The sequence below is a fragment of the Antechinus flavipes genome, chromosome 6 (genome assembly GCF_016432865.1).
Source record: "Antechinus flavipes isolate AdamAnt ecotype Samford, QLD, Australia chromosome 6, AdamAnt_v2, whole genome shotgun sequence".
Lineage (NCBI taxonomy): Eukaryota > Metazoa > Chordata > Mammalia > Dasyuromorphia > Dasyuridae > Antechinus > Antechinus flavipes.
Window position 1 is genome coordinate 221,310,238 of NC_067403.1, and position 24,537 is coordinate 221,334,774.

Consider the following 24,537-nt stretch of genomic DNA (forward strand, 5'->3'; position numbering starts at 1 on the left):
TCCTCAGAGTCCCCAACCTTATCAGCTGAAATTGATTTTTCTAGTGATAAAATCATTACCTGAAAGTCTTTCACTATAAATGTGGTTTGAATTATCTTCTTACACATTCATATCCTTCAAAATTGTTCTTTTGGTCAGACCAAATGGAACTGTCTAAAAAAGGGAGCCGCAAAAAAAAAAAAAAAAAAAAAAAAAAAAAATTAAATTAAATTAAATTAAATTTAAAAAAAAGGGGGGGAGCCGCTATTGGGGCAAGTAAAGGGAATATATCTTTACTCAAAAATGGAGGAGCATTTTCTGATAATTGATATTATAGAGAGAAACAATAGAACATTAATCTTGGGAAGTCAAAGATCAAATATCAATATAAAATTTAATTTTCATATTCCCTACTTGAATTCAATTATTCATCCATTTCCAATTCCTGGTAAAGACTTCACTGAGCTATAATAGCAGACATGGACACTGAGGTGAGGAAAGGAGAGGGATCAGTGTGGGTGAAATGTCATTCAAGTTGGGGAAACAAAGTAACACAAAGTTCTTGGTTACTTTTCTTCCCCAAACTCTTTAATTCTGTGTAAAACTTAAATCTCCCTATATCTTTTAGACCCACATTCTCCTGGATGTATCTCAGTAGCCTAAAGTTTCCATCTGATACAATTTCTTTGTCTTTGAGAGTGTTAATGTAGCTGCTAAGCAATAATAGTTTATGTTATCATTCCTTGGCAACTGGTTGCTGTTTAGTTATTAATATCTTTGTATCTATTCTGGCCAAGGCTGTTGAATTATCTTCCTTGTTGTTTCTATAATTAAACTCAGCTCATATTTAATGGAGTACCTGATTATTACTGACCAGGTTGGAAAATAACTGACCCTTTCTGTATCAAAAAATTGATTGTTTTGTTCTCAAATGAGCACACCCATGCATAAGGACATTTAAAAAAAATAAATTCTCTCCCCTTTTGCTAACTCTCCTTGATCTCTTGCCCTTTCTCTCTGCCTTTCCAAAATCCAGATTCTCTTTCCTCTCTTATCTTCTTTTTCTCCTGTCTCTCATCTCCCTTCTTCCCTATTAAATGATTTGGACGAGGAGGGAGGTTTCTGAGGTCATATAATCCTGTTCCCTGTTTTATAGTTTTCCTCATTTATATAGGAATATAATAATGGGAATTACTGATATAATAATGACTCAATAATGGAAAATGATACTTGTGTATATTACCTCCCCATTGAGATTTACAAGCTTTCCATGAACAAAGCTTTTTGGGGAGGTGGGAAGGGGTATTTATCCTTTATAATGATAGTAGTAGTACTAGGTGGTGGTGGTGATAGAAGTAGTAGTAATAGTAGTAGTAGTTTTTATATAATATTTTAGAATTTTATTTATCACATTTGATCATCACAACCACCCTATAAGTATTATTACATCCTTTTTTTCCAGATGAGAAAACTAAAGCCAAGAAAATAAGCTGATTTGCCAAGTATAACACAACTGCGTTGAACTGAGGTGAAATTTGAAGTCAGATCTTCCTGATTTCAAATTTATTACATTGTTTAAAATCAAATCTTTATTGCAGTCAGTAACCTAAATTACACCGCATTAGTCCTTTTAGCAGCCTCTTTGTACTTAACTCCTTCAATGGAAGCTTTTATTACATGGGCAGTTGCATTTCTTAAACATGCAGACACAGAGCCAAAAAAATGACATGGTTGGGAAGGCCAGAAGGAAAGAAAGGACCTCCTCCCTTTGGATCAATTCTCTCAGGTATTTGTCTGATTTGATTTGTCAGAACCGATTGTCAGATGTCTGATCTGATTTGTCAGAACCACATATTCAAAAAACTTAGCCTTCCTAACTTGCATTGGCCTTGAGTCCAAAACCAGATCACTCCATCCATTTGTGCTGACCACTGAGTTCCTGAACCAGCCTGATTTGTTGGAAACCACACTGGATTGAGGAATAGGAGAGAAAGGGTCAAAATTTAGCTTAACTATGTAAGTGACCTTGGGCAAATCAACTCACTTGATTTAACATCTGGACTTAATTTCTTCATCTGTGTCTAACACAGGCTTCAGATGGGCGGATGAGAACCCATTTCTCTGTAGAATTCTCATGTAGAATGGAAGTGTTGCACAAGAACTCAAAGTACTCTTCTAATTATAAATTATGTGATATCTTTTTTCCCACCAGCTGGTATTTATGTTTAATTTTTGAAAATGTTTTTCAAATATTCACTTTTTTAAAAAAAATCTGTTTGTAGACTATTCATTTCTTGACCAATAAGTTTTTTAAACCTGTCTTGATCTCTGTTGACTTTTAGTCTCTTACTTATAGCAATCCTTATATTTGGTGGTCTAGTGTTGTTGGTGGCCCTTTGTTCTCAAAGAAAATCAAGGACATCAGGAAATTGATGTCTTGACTTGCAAGTGAATTGGATTTAAGTGAGTCAGAACTATACAAAGTCATCAGCTTCACTTTCTCTTCTGGGGACATCTAAATCCAGTATCAAGACTTAGGTGAGGAAGACTAGAAATGGTAGTGGGAGACCAGAGCCTTTCTAAGGTAAGATCTTTCAGTTTGTCGAAGGCAACACCCATTCAGTGATTAAAGGTTAGGTAAGAATTAGGCAAAATATGGCCTAGTTAGCCTTCCAAAGTAGAGGGAGGGCTTGACCTACAGTCAGGAAGTCCTGCTCTGACTCTGTATAATTCTGGGACATGCCTTATATATGTTCTGCACAATCTTTTCTTATTTATACCATCTTATTTGCCTAAAATGTCTCCTCATGACTTGCCTATGCCCTTTGCAATTCTACTCATATTTTAAGACCCTGATAAAATGCCATCTCATCCAGAAAACCTTCTGTGTTGCTTTTTTTAGGAACCGCCCTTTCTTTATTAATTTTTTCCAAATACTTGGAAAGTATTTTTCTTTTGCATTCACCATGTATAATTTTAATAGTTATCTGAATATTTGTACACACACACACACACACACACACACACACACACACACACATATCTCATGATCCTCAATAAGATTCTGATGTCCAAAGATATAGGGACAGTCTTTTGTTTCATTCCTATATGTCCTCCAGTTACTAGCACTTTGATTCTTACTGAATGTTGGTGGGATTCGAAAATATGCCTTTTTATGTGTTGAGGGCAAATACCTTTATTTCTTTTTATCATACCCAAGCATTTTTGAGCTTAGTAGCGAGGGCAGAAGGTAGCAATGTTGGCATACATAGCTTTGGAAGGCAGTTAACAGGAGGACTGGTGGACCTTTTTGCACATCTCTTTACCCATAGTATTCTAAAATTCATACAAATGACTGTAATCCACTTAATCTTCAGAACCAGTATTTCACAGTGACTTGGTAGAGTATAAGACAGCATGATGTTGATAAGTAATGTCAAACTATAATAGAAACCTCTGCCTGTCACATATTGATTTAGGAAACCACAAACTAATATCATCTATGCTCTATTATATTTTTATTTATTTTTGTTAAACATTTCCCAATTACATTTTAATCTGGTGCAGGCTACACTAGGTTGACACCTCTGTTATGGAGGAAAGGATACATAATTTGGTGTCCTACTTACTTTTCTGCTACTATTATGTGATCTTAGTCATAACCACTCTGAGCCTCATTTTCCTCATCTATAAACTTAGATCATTGGACTGGATCATCCCTTATGTTGATATTAGTGGGAACATTCATTTTTTTATAGAAAAACAACCACCATATTTAGTCATTCATCTCTACCCCATCATCCTAATCTCTCCTAGATGTGTAGACTAAGACAAAAGTATGCAGCTTTTCTCCATATTCCCCTGTATACAACTCCCAAGTTTCAGTTGACATGGTCAAGACAAATGTTGTAGAAATAGAGCAAAGAGAGCTATTAACAATGGTCACTGGCTCTGAGTGTTTTAGCTCTAGCTCATTATAAAATCAGTAGCACCTGAAAGCTGCCTCTTTCCATACTCCACTCCTCCACATACCCATAACAAATTTGCCCCTTGATCAAGAAGGTATAAATGTAAATATTGTATTAAAGAGATGGATTCTAAGTTCTTATATATAAATAATTGGATATAGCTTACTTTGGAGAAGTGATATCTTAGAAGTAGGCAAGATTCCAAACTTAAAATTTGACTCTTATAGCCTCATTGCCTTAGAGGTGAAAATGATTGCCTCTACTGAGCTCCTCATTTTTACTAATGGGGAAACCAAGACTGGAGAGGTTAAATAACTTGCTTAAAGTAGAGGAATAGATTTTATCCTAATATAAGGATTATTTGCAATGAAGACCTATCTAGTAATGGAATGATCTGCCTTATAGAGGAGGGAATGCTCTCTTACTGGGAAGACTCTTCAAAGCTGAGTCTGTGCTTGCTGAATGGAAATTTTGTTAGAGGATGGATAAGATGCCTTTAAGTTCCTTCCATTTTGAGGATTATGATGAACCTCAAACTAACTTTAATTGAGATGCTGTCATGGAGTAGCAGGTATGGAAGAAAGTAGTTTCTTTCTTTTTTCTTTTTTTCTGTGACTTGCTCAGCTAGGAAGGGTTAAGGGTCTAAATCCAAATTTGAACTCAGGACCTCCTGACTTCGGGGCTTGTGGTCTATTCACTGTACCACCTAGCTGCCCAAGAAGGTAGTTTCTAAAGCAGAGAGTACTTAAAAAAGGAGTCTCCTAGCTACATTATTTGCATTCATAAATAAACATACATGCATATATACACACATATATGGATATGTGAATATATATGCATATATATACAATATACATATATGTGTATATATATACATATAGATATATGTATATATGTAGGCATCTTTATGTCTACATTGCGGACGGCAATAAAGAGACAAGCATTGGGACAAGAAGCAGACTTTAGTCCCTAAAAATGGGTGACTTTCTCAGCAGCCAGATTGGTGTAACTTTTCTCATCCGGATTATAGCCAGGAATATGGTCCTGGTTGTCTTTAAGTCCATTCTGCAGGGCAGATTCAGTTCCTTGTTTCCAGGAAGTGTCATTTTCAAGATTGTCCTGAGGAAAATGAAAGGAAAAGGATTATGACTTCTTTCTAAAGTTGAAATAAGCTATTCTGGCAAAGAGAAGACAGACCATACATAAGGAAAGATGCTGCAATGTAAGTCATCAGTAAGAAGTAGGAAAATTTCCCCTTGAGAACTTATTGGTTTGATTACACAGAAGAACCAATTAATTCTTATTAAGAACTATGGAATACACCTGGGGTAGAAGGAAAGATTGGGGAAATTTGGGAACAAATTTGAATTGAAATCAATCAATAAATGGCTGCAAATTTTTCAGAGCAAGATATAACTCTATGATTAATATGTGCAATGGGACAGCTCTTGCTAGTCCTGAAAATTTTTCTCAAAGACTAAAATCCCATTTCTATATTCTGGTCCTTCATCCCCTTTTCTCCCAGTCTTGACTTCATTTTAACTCTGTTGAAAACACCTTTGGATTAGTTCTTGATTTTCTACTTCTGAAACTCAGCTTTAGGCCCATGCTTTTATTTGCAGAATCTAGTGAACTAACACCTCACTCCAGGAAGAAACAAATGTTTGTATATTGGATTGACTTTTTCCCCAGCTGCCCCTGTGAATTCTTCTGATTCTACCCACTGAAAAAGACAATTTCAAGGTAAGTAGTAGACTGTAGTAGTGAAAAACCAACTCACAAGAATTGTCTCACTGTCATGTTGAACTCCACACCAGCATAATGTCTTGTATTTCTTAGACCAAAAGCAAAACAGATTTCCAACTGGTCGAATCAATCGTGGCTCAATATTTTTGCCTTTCTCTGGACCTGTAAAATATTTCCCAACAGTATTTGTGAATTAGCATAAAGAACAGGAGATCTATGTCTTATTTTCTACTCTACCACAATGCCCCACAATGCAGTGAGGGGCATTGAACAAGTTACATCTGGTTCCTTCTTCTGTAAAAGAAATAGATACATCCAAAGGGTCTTTCTAATCCCAACATTATGATCCTAAACCAGGCAGGCTGGAGAGGATATTTGGTACTGAGGCTATCATTCAGAGAAACAAAACAACTGACTACTTGAGAAGTAAACCCTCCCCAATCTAACCTACAGGTTAGATGTTAACCTGGATAAATGGAAACCAATTTGTTCTGACCACAAATAAACTCAAGTAAACGCTTGACTTCAACTATTAGCCCAACTAAGGTAGCTTTGACCAGCACTCTCAGCATGCTAATAAAGAGAGAGAGAGAGAGAGAGAGAGAGAGAGAGAGAGAGGATTCTTCACAGCATCCCTTTCCTTTCAGACAAAAATTATTTACATGTTCTGTATCCTGTTTTGGTACTGTAGTGAAACATGGTTTCTGAGTATTGTTTTTAGGTATGTAAAAATATAAGATTATACAGGAAATCAATTATATCAAAATTATCAAAGTTATCAAAATACTGAAAAAAATATGAAAAAGTGAGTATATGGACTTGAGATTAGGAATCCTGATTTAAGAAAACTTCATTTTTCTTAGCCCAATTTCTTATATCCTGAATGTTGTCATTACTATCAGTTTCCAGGGTCAGTTATAGGCAGAATGGTGAATGTAGATGGTCTAGAACCTCCTTCTTCTGATCCCTTTTCTCTATATCCTTATGCTTCCCATCTTCCCGTATGTCAGTCATCATGACTTGCCTTGCCTTTGGACAATAAAGCAAATCTAATGACTTTGTGCAACTTTCTCATTTTAATTCACTAAAAAAAATCAAGATATCACCCTGTGATGTCATTGGTCTTTTTTTTTTTAATGAAGGATAAACAATAATATATTAGTCTAGGTTTCTTTTCTTCTCACCCACACTGTCTCCTTCTTTAAAATGTTATGATCCTGATTCTACAGTCATATCTCATCTCCCCTTCCTTTGGGGATATGTAAGATAACTGACAGTAATTAACTAATCTAAACACAGTTGCTAATAATTGATAAAACTACTATTATATAGTGGGAAAAGCGGAGAATTTAACAGGAGTCAAAAACTAGCTTCTCTCTTTTACTTCCTGTGTAAAATTGGGCATATCACTTAACTTTTCCAAGCTGCAGGTTCCTCAGCTATTAGATGAGAGATTGGATTATGTAGCTTCTAAATTCCCATCCAACTCTAAATCTATGGCCCCACCCAAATCATAAGAACTAACATTTATAAAGCATTTTAAGGTTGGCAATGTGCTTTCTTATTTGGTCCATAACCCTTGAGGGAGAAACTGAGGCTAGTTAGATGTCCTGCCTACCTCAGCAAACCTCTGAGACAACTAAATCCTGGTTTTTTCTTGTTTGTTTCTTTGTTTCCATGTCTTATCTATTAAACCACTAGGAAGAGATTTCAGTGTGATATCTCAAAGGAGAGTAAGATAGGTTTTTCAGAGCCAATTAGGGAAAGGATGCCTTAGAGGTCAAAGGGGCTGCTTGGTACCTTTTGGCTACTACTAAATCCCCACTGTGCACAAGATTAGCTCTGCTGGAATTAGCATTAATTGTGAATGGATCCCCAAACATTGACTTAATGGTACCAACCTGTTAGGAAGCTGATAAGGGAACCAGCAAGGATGCATCCCAAGCACCCCACAGCACTGTAGTAAAGATAGGAGAGCGAGTACCAAGTTTCAGCCAGGACTGGTCTGTGGAAATACAAATATAGAGAAGTGATCACTGGTACAGGTTATTGGTCCCTTGGATAAGACGAAACTCTTAAGAGCCCAGGCTAAATGGAACCTGCTGCTGGCTTCCAGAGAATCTTATCAATTAGCAGAGGTAAGCATAGGGGCCTTTGATGACCTTTGATTAGGTGATATGTTTGATACACTTGAAATAAATAGATGATCTATCTTAGTATTTTCATCCATCTATTATGCGTAGCTCACAACAATCCCACAAAGTCAGATAGAGTAGATATGGTCACTCTCCCCAAATCTTAGATCAGGAAAGAAAAATCCCAGAAAGTACTAATAATAATAGCTACTATTTATATAGGTGGGGTTTTTTTATTAAGTTTGCAAAATATTTACATATCTTATCTCATCTCATTTAATCACCACAACCATCCCTCCCAAGAGGTGAATGCTATTATCTCCTTTTTACAGTTGGGTTTGTTTGTTTTGCCATCCTTTATATTCCCATCACTTAACACATTTATCAAGCACCTACTATGCGCCAGATACTGCTATCTGATAAGTATATTAACCTTTTAGTGCCCCAGACCACAAAAATTGTAAATTATAGATACACACAAGTGTAGACTAAAATAAACAATAATGACATCAACTCCCATTTAAATAGTTCTTTAAAGAATATGCCTTACAGTAATTCTGGGATGTTGTTAGGTTTTGAAAGCACCCCCATTTTATGGATGAAAAGACTGAGATTGGAGCTGAGTTCTTTTCTGTTTATAATTCTAGGGATTAAAATGCTAATGCCCCTTCTATCCCAGATATTCTGAAGTGAAGAAGTAGTGAAAAGATCAATAGTCAGATTTTCTTGATCTAAGACCATTTAAACTATGCCATGTATCCTCTCTCCCTCCGAGTTCTTTCCCCTTGAGAGGAAACAGGTCTGCTGCTTTTACAACTCCCTACAGGACCTAGCCCAATGCCAGAATTCTGTAGCAGTCATTTAATAAGAACTTGCAAACAAAGCAATACTTTTCTGTTTAAATTCTGTAAATTAAATTGAATTATGATGGTTTATAAATCCCCTGCCTACAATATAACCGGTCAATAAAACTGAGCCAAATTATACTGTTTTAACTTCATATCTGGTAGAAGGAGGTTTCCCAGAAGTTAGAAGTCTCCTTTAATTGTATCTGAGCTTCTTTTCTTCATAAATGAAATTTCATAAAGAGTGGGACCTGATCAGCTTCCTCGGCACTTATAGGCCCTCATCAGTAATAAAGTACCACAGACAGCAGGCATTTTAGCTTAATGTTATATTGTGGGGAGAAATGCACATTAACCAAAAAGCGAGCCATGAAAAATGGAGTGCATGGATAGTGGTGCTCACCCATCAAATGGGGGGATTCAGTTTACTTCCATCTGAAAATGAAAACATGACTCACTAGTTTAATGATACTCATGCTGGACTCACTTTTCCACTGGAGATCCTGTATCCCTATTGTAAAGTTATCATTAGTGATGTTTGCTTTGCCCATCTATAAAATATGCCAAAGGCTGTGGTAAAGATGAGTTTTGTAGCCCTTCCATGGAATTTATAGCTTTTGCTGTTTCAGATAATCAGTTGTTGATGAGTTTTTACCTGGGGTTCATGGACAATTAAAAAGTGATCATTCTATTGTGTAGAATCTGTTTCTGTAAATGGGGAAGGGAAACTTTTCAGGGAATTGTCCCAACATTCATAAATAAGCTTCCCGTCATAGAAAGTTGTTCATCCGACTTATTTTCCTTTAAAGATCAACTGATTTGGCGGGGGGGGGGGGGGGGGGGGGGGGGGGGGGGGGACAATTAACCTTTATTGAGCACCAGGCACTATAGTGTGGTGGAAAGAATGCTAGATTTGTAGTCATAGGAACTGGGTTTGAATCCCAGCTTGGGCAAGTCACAATCTCTTGGGCCCTCAGTTTCTGTCTTTATAAAATAAGAATTTTTTTTACATGAAGTTGATGATAAAATATATGTTTATAATAGAAATTTGGTTTCTATATTTCAAAGTATTATTCTAATACGAAATCCAAGACAAAAATTAACAAAAAGCCCTGTTAAGAATCTTTGCTATAAAAATGAAAGGGTTGGATTAGATAGCCTTCCAACTTATGATCTTACAAACATTTCCAACCTACATGCTGACGTAGGTACTGAGAATACAAAGATGCAATGGAGGGAATTCTTTCCTGCTCTTCAGGGGCTATGAGGATTATTCTGGAATTGCCAACTTGGGTACCTGCCAACTTGGTAGCCTTGACTTATTCCTAGGGAATAAAACAAGTAGATAACTAAATAAATACTAAAATAATTGGGAAGAAAAGTCATTCCTAAGGAGACAGACTCTAATTTGAAGCTTGAAATAAGCCAGGAGGGAATGCATTGCAGGTAATGAAGACCATTTTTACCAAGATATAAAATAAAATATTGAGGTTGAGAGAGCAAAAAAATAAAAAAGGGTTAGTAATGCCCTCTCTCATGTTGTGTTCCTAAAAAAGAAACTGAGCTTAAATTAGGATCAGTCTGAATCATTTTTTTAAAGCAAGAGACATATCTTACATGTAATTGGGAAAGAAATAAAATACTATTAAGTGAAAACAATAAAGGAGACAGAAGGCAATGTTGGAAAGAATACTGCACTTAAGATTTATAGACATCTGATCTCAAGACCTATCTTGTTTCTTACTACCTGGAAGATCGTGGGCAAATTACTAGATCTACTTTTGGTTAAATTTTGGAATGTCGTCTAATATTCAGTTGGATGAGACATCATTATGTCTATCTTTGACTAACTCCATCTGCCCTCTTTTTCTTGGGGCCTAGATTTAGCTACTTCACTATAAAGGGCAGAAGTGAGTCTATACCCTAGAAGGGAAATGACAGAACAGCAAAAAACAAAACAAAACAAAACAAAAAAGGTTACCACCCATCCTTCTAGCTAGCCAAGCTGGCAATTCCAGAATAATCCGTATCTCTGCATTTCTAATTGATTTCCAAAAATTGTCAGTTTTACCTTCAAGGGTTTCTCAACCCTTCCTTTATCTCTACTTATATCTTATACGGTCACCACTCTAAATCAGGCCCTTATCCTTTTTTTCTGCACTATAAGAATTAAATCCTTCTTGACTCTCTCATTTCCAAGTCACCAACTATACAGTTACCACCAATCTATTTCTAAAACAAAAGTCTAATCATAAAATTTCTGCTCAAAAGTTAACTACCTGCCTATATGAGAAAATACCAACTTCTTCATCATTCAAAAATCTTTCACAATAGAGCTCTAGCTTGTCTTTCCAGGCTTATATATATTCTTCCTATTCACATACTCAGCCTTCTAGCCACACTGGCCAGAATGTACTGTTCCTTGTACATACATAACAGTCATTACTTTTGAGTCTTTGCACCTGCTGCCCCTCATACCTGAAATGCAGACTTTTTTTTTTTCTCCTCAGGCATGAAATTCTAATATCAAGACTTTGGAGCAAATTGCATCTTCTACACAGAGTTCTTTCTGTTCTCTCCCCTGACCCTCTGGCACCTAAGCTCTCATTCCAAAGTTACTCTATGTAGTCACTTAGAAGTATACATATTGCTTTCCTTGAGAGATGAGTTGCAGATCTGCCCAATTCCCAAATCTTCTGCTCTTAACCTTTGTCTGTTCTTGGAGGAAGCCAGTGATACCTCTTGAAAAAAGCATGTCATTGGATTTAGAGCAAAAAGAGACAGAGAAGATGAGTGATGTGAGCAACTTTACATAGGGAGTAAGTAGCAGAACTGTATCCAAATATAGGTCTCTTAATTCCAAATCCAATCCTTGCTTTTCCTTCTGATCCCTTTTCTGCAAGTACATTAGGTTTTTGTTTTGTTTTACCTACAACAAAAAACATGAGAGACAGGACTCTTATAGTTCATGAGACATCGAGATTACTCGCACTAAGAAAGGCAAGGGAGATGACCCCATAAAGTTGGGAAGGAAAGGAAGACTCTAGGAAAGGGACACCAATAATTTGATCCCACGTGTAATGTCCTTTTTCAGAGACTTTCTTTCTTCCCCTTTAAGAGCCAAAATGCCTTCTCTGTTATACCTCTGAACAGCCCAAGTTAGTGGTTCAGACAGGTCTACTCAAAGTCCAACATGCACCAGATGTAGTTTTACTCATATTTCACTGAAAAAAGAAAGAATCTATGGGTCAAATCTAGCACTAACAAATAAAGTTTGTTTTAATCAGCTTCTACATTCACCAAAGGTATTTTTGTTGTAAATGTACCTGTTAACAATCACTGGAGGAGCCGATGTGAGTAATGCTTCTGTCATATTCAGTTGGACACATTGTTCTGTTGATAAAATCAAGGGACGGGTCTTGATTGCTGGAGCTGGGTACACAAATCCCCCAATGGCCACCCAGAAAGCCAGGATGATTCCAGTCAGGAGGCCACCTATTGCACCCTTCAGGAAGGAAAAATTAGACATTATAAAGTCATTTTATAGAATGAGTGAAAATGACTATTTGTTATTCGAAAACCAATGAGTCTGGGAGCCGGATTTCATTCTTGATCCTGTCTTTTGGAGACATTTTGTATCTCCAGCTACCTATATTACAGCCTTAATGAAAAGTGAAGAACACTTACAGTACCATGTTCACAAGTAAAATCTGGCTCTTCTTGGATTTGACCATATTAAACTGTAAAAGAGGAGTGCTAAGTTCTCAGAATAGTTATATTTCTTCCTTAGAAGGTAAAATTTCCTATATTCCCAAGAAATATATCTTCCAAAAGTATCTACAGGCTGCAAATGGCACTATCATTCCCCAGATATGTTTTTTAGCAAGAGTAAATCTATCCAGTTCAATATAATTCATTAAACATTAAGTAGCAATTATGTTCCAGGCACTGTACAGGTCATTTGGACAGTAATAACAAAATGAAACACTACCAGCCCTTCAAAAAAAAAAAAAAAAAAAAGGTTACTTTTATACAAATAAATCAAAGCATATGCAGAATAATTTCATGAGGGAAAATGAACAATTTGAGAGGATAATAGGCTGCCTAAGATATGGTACCTATTATGTGTGAAGACAGAGTTAGCACCCTGGATACCTTAGAATCAGCCGGAGTCAGGATAAGCAAAAGTCCTTGGTCTTTAGGGGTAGAAGTGAATTGGATGGATGCAGAATCTCCACAACTTCTCCTCTTCATCTCCCCCTGAGAAGTGACCCTGACTAGTCTTACTCCACTCCCTAGTCCCTCCTATAATTTTCTGTATACACCAATTATCTAGCCAGCACAGGATAGTGGGAAAGACCATTTTCCAAGCATATGCTTATAGAGTATTGTCCAATCGGTAATTAGCTTTAAGTGCTCAGTTGTTTGACCTCAGCACATTAACTCAAGAGTTTGAGCCCTTTTCAACTATGTGCAAAGTTGTTGAGGATAAGAAACTCCCTCAAGGAGTCTAAAATCTAGGGATTCTTCAAAATTGGAGGTGAAAAAGAATATTCCAGATATGGGACCATCCATTAAGGGTCAACTTTTAGAACTAGAAATTTAAAAACCAATGATTTTATGATAATCCCAAATCTTCACTAGATCAAACTTTCATTTCCCTATGACTTTTGTAAAAGACTTGCTAGACTCATATTGGCTATGTAATCAGAATAACCGTTCCACTCTCAGGGCCTAAGGAACATCACCAGCCTGGGTCTATCGTCCAATAAAGTGAATTATTCATTAGCCTTTGTAGCAATCAACATATAGCATATTAAATCAACCTGAAGTACATAGGAGGGGAGGGAGAACTTATTTCTGAGAAATTAAAGTAGACCTCTTGCTAAAGAGATTGGGCATTATTAGATTAAAAATTCAATTTTCTCTCTTAATATCTATGTGACCTTAGCAAGTCATTTAAGTATCTGAGCCTCAGTATCTGCATCAGTCATGTGGAAGAAATGAATTACCAAAGTGCCTCAAACACAGTACTTGAAAATTTTTTATTTGATTAATTAAATATTTAGATGACTTATAATATCACTTTCAAGACTTTCCCACATCTGCTCAATTGTTAATTCTCCTTTTTCTCTCTGTCATTCCTCTTTCTCCTTTTTACTGTAGACTACTAAGAAGTTGCTTCCATGTCCTCAATACATGTAAAACTATAAATAAATAATTGTTGAATGGACTTGTACCCCAGCTTGGAATTCTCATACTTTCTTTATACAGAATTGTAGGCTTCAACCTAAACAGTTGTGATTAAAGAAGAGGGGAGGGGATTTTTATATTTGCCTTTGTACAGAAAATGGTCTGTCAGACCATAGATATCTTTCAGCTATGAAATAATGATTTAGGCAAAGGGAAGTAAGGGAGAGAAATTTCAAGAGTGACCATCAACTCTTACCTTCCAGTTGACAAAAGGCAATACAATTCCCAAAGTGAATAGGCCGAGCATGGGTCCCCCACACATGCCATGGATGCTCAGGGCAGCCTGGAGAACAAAAGGTACAAAGATAAGATATTGTACTCATGTCCCACCTGGATTTGGTACTGGCAGGATCCTGGGGCATCCATTATCTTTATGGTTCTAGTTTAGTTTGTTCATCTATTCTGTATCCCTCTACCACATCCAAATATATTTTCTGATCTTTCCCCCCATCCTGAGAACCTCACTTTCAATTTTTCTCCCCATCCCTATGTATGGTGGTTGAAATCCAATCTGTCTTGCAAGACCATCTCTTTTTTTTTTTAATTTTTATTTAATAATTACTTTATATTGACACTCGTTTCTGTTCCAATTTTTTTTCCCTTCCTCCCTCCACCCCCTCCCCTAGATGGCAAGCAGTCCTTTATATGTTGGATATGTTGCAGTATATCCTAGATACAATATATGTTTGCAGAACCGAACAGTTCTCTTGTTGCATAGGGAGAATTGGATTCAGAAGGTATAAATAACCCGGGAAGAAAAACTAAAATGCAGATAGTTCACATTCGTTTCCCAGTGTTCTTTCTTTGGGTGTAGCTGCTTTTGTCCGTCATTTATCAATTGAAACTCAGGTCTCTTTGTCAAAGAAATCCCCTTCCATCAAAATATGTCCTCATACAATATCGTTGTCGAAGTGTATAATGATCTCCTGGTTCTGCTCATCTCACTTAGCATCAGTTCATGTAAGTCTCGCCAGTCCTCTCTGTATTCATCCTGCTGGTCATTTCTTACAGAACAATAATATTCCATAACATTCATATACCATAATTTACCCAGCCATTCTCCAATTGATGGGCATCCATTCATTTTCCAGTTTCTAGCCACTACAAACAGGGCTGCTACAAACATTTTGGCACATACAGGTCCCTTTCCCTTCTTTAGTATTTCTTTGGGATATAAGCCCAATAGAAACACTGCTGGATCAAAGGGTATGCACAATTTGATAATTTTTTGGGCATAATTCCAGATTGCTCTCCAGAATGGTTGGATTCGTTCACAACTCCACCAACAATGCAATAGTGTCCCAGTTTTCCCGCATCCCCTCCAACATTCATCATTATTTTTTCCTGTCATCTTAGCCAATCTGACAGGTGTGTAGTGGTATCTCAGAGTTGTCTTAATTTGCATTTCTCTGATCAATACTGATTTGGAACACTCTTTCATATGAGTGGTAATAGTTTCAATTTCATCCTCTGAAAATTGTCTGTTCATATCCTTTGACCATTTATCAATTCACTGCCCCAATTCCTCAAGCTAAAAAAAGTCTTAACTTCACAGGATTTTCTTAGACTTTCTAAGACTACAGAATCTATAACTAGAAAAAATCTTAGCGATCCTTTGATTCAATTTTCCATGTTTAAAAATCAAGGAACTAGGATACTCAACTAAAAAGGAAGTTAAGAGAAGAAATGTTCACTTGAAGGGCTATAATAAGAAAGCAGAATATGAATTTCTTAGATACTCGGGGAAGTAGGAATACAATGGAAATTGTATAGACACAGATTGAGATAAGGAAAAGCTTCATTATTAGAGCTATCCAAAGTGGAATGGGCTATCTCTTTCCTCTCCATCACCATCAAGCAGAGACTGGATGAGCATTTTTTATATGTAGATAGGAGAGGTGATTCTAGTTCTAGATATAAAACAAGATAGTCTCCCATCTCTGAGATTCCATGATTCTACAAGATGATCAAAGATCTCTTCTAGGTAGAGAATCCTCATCCAATAAAATGTGCTCCCGAACCCACGTCTGATCAGGGATCATTTTAAGAGAAATAAACAATTTGGGTATAGCTTTAAGGAACTGGAATCTAACAGGACTGAAGGCAGTCTTTTCCACAACTGATACTTAATTAAAGAACCTTTGCATTTTCCCCCTCTTGATCAATGGTATTAATTTGAAACTATTTTTGTATTTTAATTTACTGTACCTAGGAGAATCCAGAATGTTGACAAAGCAGTTTTCTATACCTGGTGAAAAAAAAAGATTACTCCCAGCAAAGTGGTGATGTATCAGTTGATCTTTCAGGGAACAAAAAGCACCCATGCTATGGGAAATGGGGGAGTCCAGTGTTCCAGCTTTAAAATATTCATGCAGGATTTAAAGTCCATTATTATATTTATGCTTTATCTTTTATAGAAGCATCCATAAGTTTTCTTTTAAATCTTGTAATAATATAAAGGCTAACTTTTGTTGAATGCTTCAAGGTTTGCAAAGACCTTCATATAATATCCATCACTGTATTCTTCTAACCCCCTTGCAAAGCAATTGCTACTATCTCTGCTCTACATGTGAGTGATTTGCCTATAGTCAACATATATGTGTCTCCAATGCTCTAGCCATTGTATGAGAAGAAGCCTTGAAGGTTGTCTAGCCCAAGCATCATCTAATACCATTATCTCTAATAGATAATCATCCATTTTCTGCTTGAACACCCAACAAAGGGGCATTACCCTTGAGCCAACACATTCCCTTCTTGGATAGCCCTAATCATCAGTTCTTATGCTGATCTTGAGTCTGAGAAATGAAGGAAGGTGGAGAGAGGGAAGGGAGAAGTAAATGAGAAATCATTACAATACCTTTGCCAAGAAAAACCCTATGGAGATATAGTCCACAGCATCATGAAGATTGGACATTACTGAACAACAACAACAAGAGAGAAGGCAAGAAGACTGAAAATGCTCTATTGTTTATAAGAAAGTCAGCATTGAGATGTAGCAAGAAGCAAACAAAAACAAAAGCACTGAGTTTCTAGTTCTGCCATTCAGTATCCCTGGGATTGGGTATCATTCCTTATTAATGAGAGGGTATGGGAACATTTTGAAAAGTAGGCAGGGTAGGGCACTAATAGAGTACTCTTTTTTAAAGGGGACCTAAAAGGAGCAGTTCCAATGTATTCAGAGAGTAAAAGCAAGGGATAATTTTGAGGTCACACTAAACATCCACAGTGGAGTCCCTGATATTGCTTTGAGAACTGGATATATTTGTATATGATCTCAAGAGGCTTTATTACCAGATTGAGCATTCCATCATTTGGAACACTGATCATTGTTTTAATGTATTTCTAATTCATTTAAACCAGCAATTTTTAATCCCAGCTTCTTTGGCATTTTGCCCTTGGAAAATGGTTTGCTCAAGTGGCAGAAACTTGAATAATACATGAATACAGAATGATGGAGTAGTATAGAGAAGAGAGCTGGCCTTGGATTCAAGAAGCCATGGCTTAGAATCCTGCTTCAACCACATAATGGTTTATACAACCCTGAAAAAGCCAAATTCTCAGTGAATCTCTAATATTATGAACTGCTCACTAGTTAGCAATCTATAGTATTAGTGTTTTCTCTATGGGGAGTTGCCTGCACCGATAAAACCAGATTGGATTTTCTGATCTACCCACCTCTACAGCCTCATTTCCTGCAAAAGAAATAATTATAATAAATATAGAATATAAGAAGAAGATGTGGATTCTTTAGTGGGGAAAATAGTGTGAGAGGATTAATAGGGGAGGGAAGAATGATTCCAATTATTTCCATTCTTTCTATCTGCAATGTTGTAGTCACCTATGACTTGGTAACTAAACACTAAGGCTTAGAAAGCTTAAGTGAGGTACTTTTGTTTACATAGCTAATATCCCAATAAATATCAGATGTGAGATTTGAAGTCCCTGATGAGAAACCAGGCACTCTACTATGTTACACTGCCTCTAAAACTGCTTAATAAATGGTAAACCACCCAGTAAGAAATCATATTAATAAGAAAACTTCCCTCTATCTTCCCAATAAATTCAAAATACCTGAACAACACCTCCCATGAAGGATGCAGCAACTGCCATGGAGGTACAGAGAACTCCAAATAACAAGCCTGAAAGAGAGAATGGCCACTTGAATCTGTTCTGTGGGCAGAATCCTGATATGAGTTGGATTCCCTAGAATACTTAGCTTCAAAAAGCTTCCCCAAATCTCAGCACAAAGTCTGGAACGTGGTAATCACTTAATAAGTACTTTTTGATTATTTGACATCATTCCTACTTCATGAGGCTGTTTCAAAGATCAGATCAGATAATAAATATGGAACTGAATATATTTTTAGGGCTACTTACTAATCTGTGTATATATATACACATAAACCTGCGTATGTGTGTGTGTTGGGGGGGAAGAGTTTGACAAATGGACATTTGCATTCAGCAGCCTAATACAGTGGCTCAGTTAAAGTAAACCCTAAATGAAAGCTTGCTGCACTGAAGAGCTTCACCACTGTATGGTATTGCTATGATCCTGAATACAATCCTGTGATCATTTTGGTGATTGTAGCTCAGATACATTTCATGGGATCATGGGATTTAAAACTAAAATAAACCTTAGCGATATTAAACTTTTAATTTAAAAAAAAAATGTCCCCATGTAAATGCAAAATGCTTCTCTTTAACACTACTATTTTAGGGGAAATAGTGAGATTAGAAGGCAAAGGGAGGCTCAGGTAAGTTTCTCCCTGAATATCTTGTTTCCATATATCCATTTTAACTATCAGTCTTTGATGAGAATATGATAGAAGGGACCGTAAAGACCATATAATCTATCCTGTTCCAACATTTTACAGATAAAAAATAGACCCAGAGAAGTGAATTTACTTTATCGGCCCAAATAGAAAAGCATGTGTTCCTACTCAAGTCTTTTTCTGATTCCAAACGAACACTCTTTCCCCTACATCATACTGCCTCTCTTTCACTGGTTATTTTTTCCAGATATTCTTAGTTTTGTTCATACATATGTACATATGCTTGTTTCTGTCTGTAATCCGAGATGGGAAAATTTCAAAATGAACCCAAGGTCAAGTTAAGACAGTGGTATAAAACAAGAAGTCCATCGATTGTACCCACATAAGCCTTTACTGATCCAGGTGCTCAGCTTGTCCGAAAGATTGGGAAAGCCGCTCTTGACAAAATCCTCAAAAGTCACTGTTGCTAAGGCATTGATGCTGGCGGCCACTGTGCTGCAGGGAGAGAGAACACAGAAGCCAGTCATGACACAAGCCTCCCATCATTCCGTGGAGCCAGGGGTTGGACAAGTCAGTGAGATGGTTTCAATTCCAAAAGGCTCAAATATCAAGACATTTGTGGTTGGGACAACAGGTGGCACTGGGCTGGGTGCCAAAAAGTCCTGAATTCAAATTCTCAGACACGCAGTAGCTCTGTGACCCTGAACGAGTCACTTAACTGTCTCAGTTTCCTCATCAATAAAATGAGCTGGAGAAGGAAATCATTCCAGTATCTTTGCCAGGAAAACCCCAAACGGGGTCATGACTGAAATGACTGAACAATAAATAACAAGGTACTACCATCTTGTGCTATCTGGCTTCCTCCTTTCAAGAAGAAGAGAAAGAGTGATCCATCAAATCTAGCTAGCCCCAAAGGCTCCAGAGAAACAGGAGTGACAGACATCAGCCTGTTAGAAAGGAGGAAGCCAATAGTATAAAATTGGATAGATTTTTCCTGCCACTTATCTACACTTTGGTATATTTAATGTCAATGGAAACTGTGCTACTCGAGATCATGGGCTGAGTTTTACATCTTCCTGCCCAGCTCCTAGAATAGAGCCTGGTACCCATAAGGCAGATGTTTGTGGAATTAAATGCCAGCCTTCAGGTTCAAGGCCTGCTGCTTTCACTTTCCTCACTGAGCAATTATATAGCATTTATTGCTGATTATATAGCATTGAATGATACAGATCAGCCCTCGGTATCTAAGCGCTGGGCAACACAGTGGTAGGACTGCTAGACTTGGAGATTCAAGAAGGAGTACATCTGAATTCTGCCTCGGACATTTTCTACTTGTATGAGTGTAAGAAAGACATTTAATCTACCTCTGCTTCAGTTTTCTCCTGTGTAATATTCTAGATTCGCTGGATTTTATTTGATAAGAATCAAAAGAGATAACAAAGTATTTCACAAACCTTGAAGTGCTACATAAAAGCCAGTTTCTATTATTGCTGTGATTATTATTTTTCAGCATCAGAAATGTTTGTGGATAGGGTTGTTCTGGCTGCTCCTAGGGGCTTAGTTGATATGTGCTAATAACTGAATTTAATTTTTCAAAAAGATTTCAAAAATTTTCAAAAAGAATTATGAAGGGACCAGTTCCGTATCTAATAAATCCATAAAAATATGTATTGACTGACTTAATGACTGTCTGATTGCCTGGGTGATAACAAAGGCACAGACTTTAGCTGAAAGTCTACATGGATGCAAATAACAACTTGATCCAAGAACTAATTTCATTTTAACAGCAAAATTGACAAATATAGAATTTCAAATCCCCTTATAGCATGTGCTCTGGTCCCCCTACCCTAAGACAACTTATTATCTTAAATACTTATGAGATTATTACTACAGGGTTCTCTAAGCCCATATATTCAAGAGATGAGAAATCTCATTTTAAGAAAAGTATTTTGGGGGTTGCTAAGTGGTACAGTGGATGGAGCACCAGCCCTGAAGTCAGGAAGACCTGTGTTCAAATGTGACCTCAGATACTCAACACTTCCTAGCTGTGTGACCCTAGGCAAGTCACTTATCAACCCCAATTGCCTCAGCAAGGAAAAAAAAGTGTTTTGGGGTACTTGCCATACTTGTTAATACTTAGAGTGCTGGAGATCACTAAGACAGTAATCTTAGGGCCATCTATATGGACTAGCATCAAAGATAGCCTAATAATATGAACTTTTTCAAGAAAAGTCTCTTCTATTGATAATAACCTAGTATAAAAAGCAAACTAAAGAAACAAAAGGTTATAAACATTTTTAATTGTTGTGCGTGTTTTTCTTTAGAAGATTAGTGTAAGAATTTGACTTTTTACAATTGAAGTAAAATATCAGAATAAAAATTAAATAAAAGGGAGCTGTTTTTTCTCTCTATCTCTGATTTCAGGAGATGAAAGTGCATTATATATTATTATATGTATTACACATATATTATTATATATAATTATTATTAATATATAATATATTGTAATATATTAATTTATAATTATATATAATATTTATTATATATTACAACATAATAATATATAATATATATTATATAAATGTTTATAACCTTTTTCAATTGTTGTGTGTGGTTTTCTTTTCAAGATTAGTATAAGAATTTTGATTTTACAATTGAAGTAAAATATCAGAAAAAAAATTAAATAAAAAAGGGCTGTTTCTTCCCTCTATCTCTGATTTCATGAGATGAAAGTGCTATATAAAGCCTAGATGAAAGTGCATTATAAAGGCTAGCTATTATTATTGTAATGGTTATTATTATTTCAGCATGAGAGCTGATAACAGGGACGGGGGTGCCCAATATTTCAATGAGGTAGGAACGATTATCAATTTCATTTTAGAGAAGGAAATTGAAGCTGAAGGGTACTAATAATTTGCTTAGATTTACACAGCTAGGAAATGCTTGAGGCAAAATTCAATTAGCACCCTTTCCCTGCTTAGCATTTTCAGTTGGTTAACTTTTGTCCAACCACCTGTTTCTGGGACTTGTCCATCTCCTGACCTGAGATTGTCCCAGAAGGTAGCAACAATGGTTCGATGAGCACTATCCTGGCCCTGCTCCATGAAACACTGGCCTGTCCTTGGTCACAGCTGACAAGTCCTTAAATAGAGGTGGGCTCAATAAAGCAGATTTCTTTATCTCTGCAGCCAGAGGGACCTGTTTCCACAGGAGAATTGGTAGATCTCCCAGTTTTCTTCGCCTTTGTTTGAGAAAGAAGTCTACTTCCAGAGTGCTTTGAGACTTGAAATATTTTACTCTCAATGTACATTTCACTTTAGAATGCTATGAAAAGCAGGCTGGTCACAGCACTTCACAGTAGGGCCAAGGAAGAAGGGGAAGTCTGCGTCCATATTTATCATTGATCAGATTTTTTTTTTTTTAAATTTTTTATTTAATAATTACATTATATTGACACTCATTTCTGTTCCGATTTTTTTTCCCCTCCCTCCCTCCACCCCCTCCCCTAGATGGCAAGCAGTCCTTTATATGTTGGATATGTTGCAGTATATCCTAGATACAATATATGTTTGCAGAACCGAACAGTTCTCTTGTTGCGTAGGGAGAATTGGATTCAGAAGGTATAAATAATCCGGGAAGAAAAACAAAAATGCAGATAGTTCACATTCGTTTCCCAGTGTTCTTTCTTTGGGTGTAGCTGCTTTTGTCCATCATTTATCAATTGAAACTCAGGTCTCTTTGTCAAAGAAATCCACTTCCATCAAAATATGTCCTCATACAATATCGTTGTCGAAGTGTATAATGATCTCCTGGTTCTGCTCATTTCACGATCAGATTATTTTTTAATGAAGGTGACATTCAGACACACACACACACACACACACACACACACACACACACACACACACTTTTTTCCTCTTCCTTAATCCTAATCTTTACTTCTTCAGAATAGAGAACTCCCAAATTTGAAAATCCACTCAGCTGACACCAATCAAAGGACAGAATACTGGGTCTGAAATTGTGAAGATTTGAGTTTAAATCTGGTCTCAAACACTAGCTCAAAGAACCTGAGCAAATCATTTAACAGATTTGCCTCAGTTTCCTCAACTATAAAATGGGGGTAATAAAGAACCTATCCTCCAAGGTTGTTGCGAGGATTAAAACGAGATAATTTTTATAAAGTATTTAACACAATGCTTGGCACATAGTAGGAGCTATAAAATGAAGGAGGCATCCAAGGTCACACAACCAAAACGTATCAGATCTTCCTAACTCCAACACTAGCCCTCTCCTTGCTGTGCTCATAATAGCAAATCATTTTTAGGCAGCTTACCTCAGAGTCCCACTGAAGGCACATGCAACGAACAGTCCTGGAAGTCCCGGCATTGAGGCAAATATGTCCATTACAAAGTACGGCATCAGCTGGAGAGAAGTTGGGGAAAAAAGGAGCAGGCTGGTGATTAATTACATGACTTTCCTAGCTGCCCAAGCAGCATCAGCACCCACCTAAATGTAGCCCTTTCCCTCAGGGAAGAAAGCTGGGTCCATTCTCCTTGGGGGGATCCAGCCTCCTTAGGAGGTAGCATGACTCCTGATCAGTTCTCTGGCCACTCTCACTGCGTCACTCCCGAGTCTTTCCGATGTTGTTGTTTTGTATGAATTGTTCTCCTGCCTCTGCTCTTTTCACTCCATACCAGTTCACATAACTTCCCAGGTTTCTCTGAAACTGCCCCTTTCATTATTTCTTCTAGTCCAATGAATGGTACGCCAGTCCCCAAGTGATGGGTTCTATGGCGGGTAATACTCACACTGGGGTAGATTGCAGTTTTTCTATTTATACAAGGTGATTTTTTATTTTACTAAGGCAATTGGGGTTAAATGACTTGTCCAAGGTCACACAGCCAGGAAATGTTAATTTCTGGTCTGAGACCAGATTTGAATTCAGATCCTTCTGACTTCTCGGTCCATGCTCTATCCACTGCACCACCCACCTGCCCCTTATACCAGATAATTTTTAGCAAGAGGGCACATGCAGCTGGAGATGGACAGAAAGGAATAAAAAAGAACTTCATAAAGAAAGTGGCATTTGAGCTGAGCTTAGGATTCTAGGAATCCTAAGAGGAAGAGGGAAGGACTGCATCCCAAGCATGAGGGATCATCTGGGAAAGGCCAGAAATGGAAAAGGTAACGGTTTATATGAGGCCGGTTTGACTGAACTATGGAATAGGTGAGGGTCAGTAATGTGTAAAACAGGCTAAACCGATAGAGCCAGAGACCTGACTTCAAATCTGGCCTCAATTGCTAACTGTGTGACCCTGGACAAGTCAGAAGCTCTGTTTGCCTTCGTCTATTAGAAAAGTAAATGACAAACTGTCCTGATAGCTTTGCCAAGAAAACCCCATGGATAGTATGGGCCCACAGGGTCATCAACAGTCAGACACAGCTGAATGGCAAAACAACAATGTGTAATCTACCTGGAAAGGTAGACTGGTGTCAGGTCATGAAGAGTTTTAAATGTCAAAGACAGAAGTTGGATCCTAGGGGCACTAGAGAGTTACTGAAGATTCTTGAGTCAGGGACTGACATATATGGACCTGCACGTTAGGAAAATCACTTGGACCACTTTGTGAAGGGCAGAGAGTGGGAGTGGAGGGACCAGTGAAAAGACCAAAGATTGGTGGTTGTCCTTTCTTGAAGGAGACCAAAAAGACATCATTATGTTAGAGTCAAGTTAGTGTCTCAGACTACGGCCAATCTGACCACATGAGCTCAGAATGCTCTGCCGCAGGTCAGATACAAAGAGTCTTTATGAACCCTTGGGGTGGATTCTCTAACTTTG

At 37.2% G+C, this 24,537-nt stretch overlaps 1 protein-coding gene across 1 annotated transcript in view; it reads right to left on the minus strand.

Moving 5' to 3' along the window:
- Positions 1-4,890: 4,890 nt before the first annotated feature.
- Positions 4,891-24,537, minus strand: part of SLC5A12 (solute carrier family 5 member 12) — a 36,594-nt gene continuing 16,947 nt past the window's right edge. The window contains exons 8-15 of the mRNA XM_051964856.1: positions 23,032-23,120; positions 19,081-19,193; positions 17,998-18,065; positions 14,123-14,209; positions 12,000-12,178; positions 7,595-7,698; positions 5,728-5,855; positions 4,891-5,066 (exon numbers count right to left, since the gene is read on the minus strand). Coding sequence (XP_051820816.1) covers positions 4,917-5,066; positions 5,728-5,855; positions 7,595-7,698; positions 12,000-12,178; positions 14,123-14,209; positions 17,998-18,065; positions 19,081-19,193; positions 23,032-23,120 — 918 coding nt within the window. The 3' untranslated portion in view covers positions 4,891-4,916. The remainder of the gene's footprint in view (positions 5,067-5,727; positions 5,856-7,594; positions 7,699-11,999; positions 12,179-14,122; positions 14,210-17,997; positions 18,066-19,080; positions 19,194-23,031; positions 23,121-24,537) is intronic.